Genomic DNA, 9,190 nt, shown 5'->3' with positions numbered 1-9,190 from the left:
ACAAAAGAAGAAAGACAAATAACTTGTTAACTCCCCGGTTATTCTTAAAACTTAAGCGGTTAATAATATTAGTTTTTATATTTACATTTTGACATTCTCTTATTTCTGGACTCAGAAATATTTTGATAAGCCAACAAGTGGGCTTGAATTGAATGAATGAATGTTTTATATTTTTAAGCAATGATGCATATGACAATATATGAGCCCACAAGATCATATTTTAATATCATGTTAACTCATCTACTATAAAAGTTTAAAAGTTTAAATTGTTAGATAATAGTAGTTTTTATATTTATATTCGAACACATCAATAATGGCCATCTACTTTAGCACATCTTTGTCACCTAATGAACATGTAAGATCGGATTGTAGTCCATACACATTTAGAAAGAAATTTCGGACAAAAAGGGAATGGAGAACATATAGATTAAACTATCAAAGGACTCATCCATTGCTCTAACACAACTAACAAACCACAAATATGCAGCAACATAGATTACACTTTTCTTCTCCTTCAGTCTAGAAAATATATCGTTTATGCAGTATGCACAAAACATGCAAATCATAGAATCCATGAAGGATAATTACACTAAATAAAAACACAAGTTCTCTCTTTCTCCAATGGTCACAAATTCACAAGTCTTAGCACCACAACAAATTGAGCACAGATTAGAAGGTAGAAGGGAGAATAGAGTAATTGCCATGGCCAAGGCTTTTGATAGATTACACTTTTCTTCTCCTTCAGTCTAGAAAATATATCGTTTATGCAGTATGCATAAAACATGCAAATCATAGAATCCATGAAGGATAATTACACTAAATAAAAACACAAGTTCTCTCTTTCTCCAATGGTCACAAATTCACAAGTCTTAGCACCACAACAAATTGAGCACAAAGAAAAGAGAGTAAGTTTATAATATTGGGTAAATGTGGAACTAAACAAGTGCTTCCTTCCCTTGTTTCCTTTCTTTGTATTAATTCCTTCTGAGAGAGGACTTTGAAATTGTATTCATTTGAAGAGCACAAGAACAACTTTTTGCAATGATTAGAAGGTAGAAGGGAGAATAGAGTAATTGCCATGGCCAAGTCTTTTGAAGGATGCGTCGTGGATCTGGAGAGGCATAACTGCAACAGCAGAGGCCATCAAAATGGGGTGCCGAAAGCTAATAGGAGACGGGACGGGCTCGAGTGTAGCTGATGACCCGTGGACCTCCGCCGTGCCGTGGAGGTGGCAACTGCGAACAATCAAACCAGAGTTCCTAAGACCGGAACTGACAGTGGCGGAGCTTCTGAAGAGGAGAGAGGGCAACGGCCAAAACATGGTTGATGAAGTAGGGGTGGAGCTGGCAGTCGAGATGGCATCCATTTCACTAGGGAAGGAAGGATCAAAGGACACATGGATCTGGTGGCCTCATCCCATGGGGACCCCCACGGCGGCTGCAATATATCGAGTCCTACGGCCTATTGAAGACGATAACTGGAGCGGTTGGGGGGAGTTGTGGAAGATAAAGGTGGCGCCACGAGTGAGGCTGTTCTGCTGGAAGCTACTGAGGGGTAGATTACCAACCAAAGCGAGACTGCATGCTTTACGGATCGGAGGAGACGATAAGTGTAGCCTATGTGGGCTGTTCTCAGAAACGATAGAGCATCTGTTCTATGGGTGTAGGTACAGCAGAGAGGTATGGACCATATTGGGTCAAAAAGTACCAGAACTAAAGAAGATGGGGAGTCTCATCGGACCAGAATGGATCACAGCGGAGTGGGGAGATGCGAACGGAGGCCTCGCCGAACACGGAACCGATAGCAACCACGTGGCCGGGGCATCCGGAAACAACGGAACCGCATAGTATATGGAGAGACGAGGGAGGCAGCGTGCTTGGTGGCTAAAAGAGCTCAACACTTGACCGAGGAATATAATCCACCCAGGAACGGTGATCAACCAAAGAGGACACTGCAGGTAGGCGGCTGGTGCCGGCCTCCGAGCGGTTGGGTGAAGGTGAACACGGACGGAGCATTCCACTCAGGAGCGAGCCAGGCGGGAGCCGGAGCTATCATGCGAGACCACAACGGAGGAGTGGTACAGGTCCGGTGGGAACCTATACCAGCGGTGTCCCCACTCCACGCGGAGGCTTGGGCGATGCTAATGGGGCTTAACCTACTAAGCAGAGAGCAGACTGCACATGTGGAGTCGGACTCGGAACAGTTAGTGAAGGTTTTGAGGGGAGAGAGGCCTTGCCCATGGCAAATCCAGGGTATTGTGTGGGAGTGTAAGGTTGTATTAGCCAAGGTGGGAGCGTATTCCATTACCCATGTAAGCAGATTAAAACACAAGGCTGCGGATTGGACAGCCCGTAAAGGCTTGGGTGCGACCCAGATCGGAACTCTCCGTGAGGGGGACCCTATGCCACATGAGTTGTACATCCTGGTTCAGATGGACAACTGTTCATCCAGGAATTCTTAATAGCTGAATAGAGCTCTTTTATCAAAAAAAATAAAAAAAAAAAAAAAATTATGTTCTCTCCAGCTACAACCCTTGTTCATATTGATATCATTCAATTTCTGATAAATTACAGGTTCAAATGCTGCAATGTAACTGTCTGCAGTCCAATAATATCACTTACCACCCACAAAATAGACCACCTAGAGAGACAGATCAAAGAGCTGTACCATGGAGAAGAGAAATATAATCAACCATGTCCTGTTGCAATGTGTATCCATACTGTGTGCTACATGACCAAATCAGATGGTCTGGAGCTGCAAACTGCAATATAGTAAAGCGAAAATAGCAGCATAAGAACAAATCAGATGGAGTGAAATTGGATTTGATTATTTCATAGACCTGAATTGGGAGACATGTTAAACATAGCTCATCAGGATAATTCAATCACAATTCCAAAACTCTGCCTCTATCTGTACAAAAAGTTGCCTAGAATACAACATATAAGGACAGCATACAACATTGAAAAAAGATCTATCTTTACACAAATGCCCTCTGTTGAGTCTTACGGGAAAGATGTTCCTCAATCAAATTGGTCATGACATCCTGTAAGCCCAACCATGCTCATTCAGGAATGCTTGGACTGCTTCCTTAATGGCAAGGTTTGGTACCAATTGATGTGGCGCAAGCGGCTCCCGTGTGATAGGGTCAAACTTGCCGACCTATGTTCCAAAATTTATACAAGTTACAACAAAAATTAATGCTTTAACCAAGAATTGCTGAAGTAAAGCTTTCCATATGTCAATCACCTTTTGAAGATGATCAAGAAGCACTGATCTTTCATATGTAACTCCGGTTGGAGTAATCACCGGATCCCGGAAGATGTCCAGGGTTATTTTGCAACAGAGATGATCAGGCACCTGCAATTTAAATAATTCTACAACCATATATAACCAATACAAAGGACAAAAATACACTGAAGAAAGATTCTTTCTTTAGAAAGCTCACTTCTTTTGGAATGTCGTCAGCCTTTCTGAAGACCTCCTTAAGATGAATTAACTGCTCTTCATGTTCATCTTCTGTTGAACCATCAAGTCCATGATAATTCTTCAGAGCTTCTTCACATGCTTTCCTAATTATAAATATAATTAAAGCATATCTAGCACAAAGCATTTTGTATTCTATTACATTTTACGCTTGCATTTGCAAACTGTCTATACTTCAAATAAAAATGCTCCAAGAACAACTTAGGAAGCACAGGGATGAAAATAATGAACATCCGATCATGCTCAAAGGTGAAATTTAGAAATTCCCAATATTCCCTTTCGTTGGGAGTTCAGTCTACGGGCATCAAAATAATCTGCCAGAAAAGGTTAACCCTAAGCTATCTTTATGCTTGATGAGGCCGATGCTATTTCTTGGTGAATAAGATGATATATAGGATTCGAAGTAGATAAGATAGATAAAAAATGCAATGGTTCTGACTACAAATTTCCTTCGCAATTAATAGGTACAGGTGTCAGTACACTGTTACTTGTCAAGGAGAAATTAGAACAATAGGGATTATCTCACATACTCCAGTTCATGCAGTCTAGTTGCTCGTTTCTTTGATGACCTTTCCCATTCAGTGTACTTTGCCTTTGCAAGCTCCTGCCAGATCTCCTCAACCATGTAGCTTGCGGGATTTGCACCTCTCCCAAGTTCCAGAGACTAAGTTTGCATACTTTAATCATTAGGAAAACAATGATAGCCGATGTGTGATTATCATTAATGGCATAGATGAACACTTAAGTACACAAGCATGCACCACCACAAGACCAGCACACACCACATGGCATAAATTAAAGCCACATAGCGTCTATTTTTCTTTGATAAAGGGGTTTAAGATATAACTGAAAACCTGTTGCTGAAGCAATTAATGTTATATGCGGGTAGAAAATAATGGGAAAAATAAATACTCTTTGATCTCCTCAATAGATTAATAAAAGCAGAAACTTAAGAAAGAAGAGGCAGAATGATCTAATAGATTAAATTGTATGATAAATCCCATAAGTGTCAACTGTCAGGTAAAATCTCCAACTAACTTGTAAGCAAATCCACAGAAGGATGTTCTTTCGGAATGACAAAGCTAACCATTTTCACTTTTTTGCCAGTAGCATCAGTATTATCAGCTAAGAAAATATCCCAATTCTTCAAGTATCTTGAGAGGGATCTTCTGTTTGCATATATTTATGTTTATGTGTGTGTGTGTGCAATATATGCATAATACGAACCTTCTCTAGTTCTTTGATTCCCTCAGCAAATTCTTGCCTGTCGAGCAACGCAAGCCCCAACATATAGTGTGCCTACCAATGCAACAATATATACTCTTCAGTTACACCATGTATTAACAAAATCACATAAAATGTAACAGGAATCAATATCCGCTGTAACATTCAGGTCATAAAATGCTTTCAGTGACAAAAAAGGAAAAGAACAGAAACCTAAAACGACATTAGCTTGAAAAGGTCACACTCTTCTATTGAAAAGTGAAGCATCATCCAGTACAATGTGACAGGTTATGAACTATTGAATAGTGAAGCATCACTCAGTAAAATGTGACAGGTTATGAACTATGAAGTGCAATACAAGGAGTATCAAAGTGCTAACCAGAATGCAGAAGGGTGGTGGGATGCAAGTAAGAGTGGCTCCTATGGCAAAGTGTAGTATAGTGAAGTTTGACAAGATCTGCATAACATCATTGCCACTCTTGATTTATGCTTTTATCACTCTAGATCCTCAATGAACTTGAGATACATGCATATATGCAATCTCTTCATGTGCATAAATTTACAACGCATTATTTACTGCCTTTATCAGAGAATAGTACCAAAAAGTGCGGTAAGGCCAAGCAACACCATATTTTTCAGTACATTATTACAACTCTAGTAAATTGATCAGGAGGACAAAGAATAATCAAGGCACATATTTAATTGCAATTCCAAATGTAGTTGCAGATGTCATCAAACCGCCACATTTTTAGGCAAGACAATTTGTTTCCAGATTAAGACATGAGAGGCTGCAAGAAGAGAACCAAAAACAGCTTTCATATTAAGTAGTCACTTCATAAATGTGAGAGCAACAAATACCAATATATGTCCTGTTTACTGTTACAACTTACAAGCCCTCCAAAGAGCCATTGCATAGAAGATTTCTAGAATCAACCATGTTAAGGTGCCCATTTTTGACAAATAGTCTCCAGCCTCCACCATCTGTTGCTAAATGAATTTTCCTGTCCCCCAAGCTTAATAATATTCCGAATGTTTCGTCTAGTTGCCAGCTTAGGAGATTTACTTGCCTTTTTCCTGGTATATTTCTTAATAGGAGATGATCCCATAACTTGAAGATGCTCCACATCTAAAATACTGCCATTAAAATAGACAACAACTTGCCAATCTTCATGCCCCCCTTCCTTAGATTCTTTTTTCTCCTCATTAGGCTCCACCTGTTGCCCTTCAACTGTCTCACCAACTGCTACCTTCATCTCCCAAGTAGCTTTCGTCTTTTAACACCAAAAGAGCATTTCCCCAGCACCATCCGTGGGAAATTCTTATCCCAACTGCCTAGTCATGGCTACTGCTCTGGTTAGAACTCTAGTTATTTTTCCTAACCCAAGTATATGTTTTCCCACCTTCCAATTTTGTTCATTCTCTTCTATTTCACATCTAACCTCAAACACCATATTTTCAATCATCACTATTAATTTAATAGGACCATTCACAATGTCCTTAACCATAACATTCAGTTTAGCTATTTTTAAATCTTTTTTCCTCAGTTCTTACATTTATTATTTTATCAAAGTACTAAAAATTTCCATAATTTTCATAAAGTGAATATAATTCTAACAATGAAGAGGAATACCTGCTAATTGAATCCAAGTCGATTCTTTTTGATATACCATTTGCTAATCTTTTCTCCATGAGCAAAAGTCACCACAGTAACTCCCAAATCAACTTCTCCTCCTTTTGATACTTTTTCCATCTTTTGAAGCGAAGGAAAATCCACCAGATACTCATAATTAGAGACCACTCTAGCTCTCCATGATCCCCTTTCCACATCGTGTTCATGGCTAGTTCCAAGTTTGGGTAGATATCCTACCTCTTCTGATAGTAGCAATCATTCAACTCCTCAGCTTGCACTCATTCTTGTGCATCTCCTCAGACGCCCAAAGAAGCACTCAAGGAGATCCCACAAGAGAAGCCTCTTTCTTCTCCATTAGACCACCTCTGCACCCCACTGTACAATGCCCAAACTTTGCATATTTGTAGCAGAGAATACTATTTCGACACACGACAGCCCAATACCCTCTCTCATCGCCCAGAAGCAACCATCAGATCTTTGCCTCTTCGTAGCCCCAAAAACCCTAGACGATTCTTGATTAGAACAAGAAGCCTCTCGAAGAACCTCACTGTATAAGGGCTTACTATTCCTCCTCTCAAGATTTCTAATATCTCTCTCCTATACAAGGCGTGACCTCTGCTAAGATATTCCCCTTTTGTATTCTCCACGAGGCATTAGATTATCAATTCCGACTCCCGAAGGATTCCATTTCTTCTCTCTCCACTCTCATCAGATCCCAACCGGTGTCTATCCGATCTGATTGCATCCTCCTCTTAGCTTGGACCAGACTCACAAATGATCCATGGGCCTCCCTATGGGCTCGGCCCTTTTCCCCAGATGCCATTAGGGACTTGTATAGCAAGATAATTTCCTCTGAGGCGAGTATGAGAGCATGCTGATGTAATGATTACTTTTTCCATATTAAGGTGCCCATAAACAGGTCAATGTAAAACAAACAGAGTAGTATCACCAAAATAATAGCTCCTAAACACCCTGTTCTATGATTCTGCCAGATAGGTAGTAAGGCTACATTAAAGAAAATTATCACCCAGTTTTCCCCTGCATTATAGCATGAAATTCTTCCTTTATCATGAACAGATCAATTACCATGTCAACTAATATTAATTGCAGCTCCTACATAGGAACCATAGATTAGAAGGTCACATTTAAACTGTCAATGACAACACAACTATTGCAACTAAACTAGCTGATATAGAAGGTCAAAACAAAGAGATCTGTCATAATGAACTGTCAAATGGAAAAATTATATCTAGGTCCTGCAAGGTTGAAGTGTTCCTAATACTTCAAACCAATAATTCTCCAGGGCCTCCTAGTGAAATAGATAATGGCATCCATTTCTCCTAAAACAAACTAATTAGAGGCTAAACACTTGGTATCAGACTGGAAAACAACAAGATTTGCCATGCTAAAAGAAATGCCTGCAAGCATTAATAAACAGAAAAATTCCACACAGAAGTCCACTGCGTAACCAAGTAGATATTAAAGGGAACGTTAACCTATATAGAATCTAAAAGAAGAGAGCTTACCTTGACAGAAAACTTGTCGAGCTGAAGAGCCATTCTGCAGTCATCCTCAACTTTTTTCCATTCACTACCAAAGTCAATAAACAAAAGTGGCTAAATAAGATACTAGATCATATGATTCAAAAGGCATAAGGCAAAAGATCAATAATATCGTTACGAACTTTCTCTTCTTATAGCAGAGAGCTCGGTTAGTCCAATATACCGGTACATTAGGGGACAACACGATCGCCTAAAAATCCAAATCATGTCAAGTTAGCACCAATAGAAGAGGCAGAGATTCTATCAGAAGAGCATTTTTGAAGATATATACCTTTTAATTATAGGGTAAAGAAATTCAAGTAGCAAAAAGAACGCCAACAACCTTGATTTGAAGCGTAGAAGAAATCAAGATTCCTCAAGTGCATGGAAGATAACATTTTTATGAATCATAAAATGAGAGAAATTTTTAAGATCAAAATTTCCGTATGCAAATAATTCTTCATTGAAGCAGTAACAAACAGAACCTTACCATGTGGAAAGCGATCAATCTCAATAAAAACACCTTAGGTTTGCAAGAGTGAAAGACGCGATTAAGCAGAATTTATACAAGAAGCTAACAAAAGAGAGCAACTTGGGGACAACAGAGTTGAAATTGAAAGCTTGAACAATACAAGAAAGAAAAAATCAACGAAATCAAGAACCCGGATCTCGACTAACGATAAAAACACTTTGAAACACATAATTCAATCAAACATGAGGAAAATAGATTCATCGTCACAGATTACTTGAAACAACTAACAAAGATGAATCCAATATTAGAGGAATCGACCACACGGTCAGTCGTACTAATCCTTTTCCGCAAAAGAAGCCGAAAGATTGAATTGGGCAATCCTTACAAACCTCGGTGTAGGCGTCGATGGCGGCCCCAATCCGTTCTTTCTTGAAGAAGGTGTTGCCATCCTGCTTGAGAAGCTCCGCCTGCTTCGCGACGCTCGCCGGCACCGGCGCCATCACTCTCTCTCTCTCTAAAACTCTCTCCTCCTTTCGAAATCGAGAATCGGAGTGGCGGAGGAGAAGATTTGTTTCTTTGCTTCATTCTTTGCTTCAAATGCCGTCAGAAATATAACGTAGAAAGTTCCAATTGCGTCCGGTATCATGCAGCATCAAATGTACGAATTTAGTACGATCAAGTTACAATTATGCAATTAAAAGCTGCCACGTAAACGGATGTAGAGAATTGCTACAGTGGGGATGATTGGCTATTTAATTTTAAATGGTCTCTGACTCTCTCTCAATGGATAGGATCGTAGATGACATCAACTATTAAAGGGCTAAAAAAAAAACGAAATCT

General features: G+C 39.6%; 2 protein-coding genes across 3 annotated transcripts; one reads left to right on the top strand and one right to left on the bottom strand.

Annotated features, from left to right (window-relative positions):
• The first annotated feature begins 2,053 nt into the window (after positions 1–2,053).
• LOC140787631 (uncharacterized) lies at positions 2,054–2,593 on the top strand. The gene is made up of 2 exons (XM_073136652.1): positions 2,054–2,441; positions 2,574–2,593. The coding sequence occupies exons 1-2, from the start codon at positions 2,054–2,056 to the stop codon at positions 2,591–2,593; spliced, it is 408 nt and encodes a 135-aa protein (XP_072992753.1).
• Positions 2,594–2,806: 213 nt separating this feature from the next.
• On the bottom strand, positions 2,807–8,937 carry LOC140787346 (E3 ubiquitin-protein ligase CHIP-like). Of its 2 annotated transcripts, XM_073136219.1 has the most exons (8): positions 8,740–8,931; positions 8,022–8,089; positions 7,864–7,927; positions 4,711–4,782; positions 4,014–4,147; positions 3,446–3,569; positions 3,247–3,357; positions 2,807–3,159 (listed from the first exon to the last, which is right to left on the bottom strand). In XM_073136219.1, exons 1-8 carry the CDS (start codon positions 8,848–8,850, stop codon positions 3,034–3,036), a joined length of 810 nt encoding a protein of 269 aa, XP_072992320.1. In that variant the 5' UTR covers positions 8,851–8,931; the 3' UTR covers positions 2,807–3,033. The 2 variants fall into 2 exon arrangements, with proteins under 2 accessions (XP_072992320.1, XP_072992321.1); XM_073136220.1 differs by lacking the exon at positions 8,022–8,089 and having other exon boundaries at positions 8,740–8,937.
• Positions 8,938–9,190: the final 253 nt, after the last annotated feature.

This window comes from Typha latifolia, chromosome 4 (assembly GCF_019914945.1).
Source record: "Typha latifolia isolate L0001 chromosome 4, TyphaL0001v2, whole genome shotgun sequence".
Classification (NCBI taxonomy): Eukaryota; Viridiplantae; Streptophyta; class Magnoliopsida; order Poales; family Typhaceae; genus Typha; species Typha latifolia.
This window is presented reverse-complemented; position numbering and strand designations above follow the sequence as displayed.

What these genes read in the sequence shown, in the direction of transcription:
- LOC140787631 (XM_073136652.1), top strand. Translation starts at nt 2,054, where the DNA reads ATGCGAGACCACAACGGAGGAGTGGTACAGGTCCGGTGGGAACCTATA. An exon ending in CCTGGTTCAGATGGACAACT is followed by an intron (nt 2,442 to 2,573) that starts GTTCATCCAGGA and finishes GATAAATTACAG; the next exon opens with GTTCAAATGCTGCAATGTAA.
- LOC140787346 (XM_073136219.1), bottom strand. Translation starts at nt 8,850, where the DNA reads ATGGCGCCGGTGCCGGCGAGCGTCGCGAAGCAGGCGGAGCTTCTCAAG. An exon ending in CCATCGACGCCTACACCGAG is followed by an intron (nt 8,090 to 8,739) that starts GTTTGTAAGGAT and finishes TTGGATTTTTAG; the next exon opens with GCGATCGTGTTGTCCCCTAA. An exon ending in GAATCAAAGAACTAGAGAAG is followed by an intron (nt 4,148 to 4,710) that starts GTTCGTATTATG and finishes ATGCAAACTTAG; the next exon opens with TCTCTGGAACTTGGGAGAGG.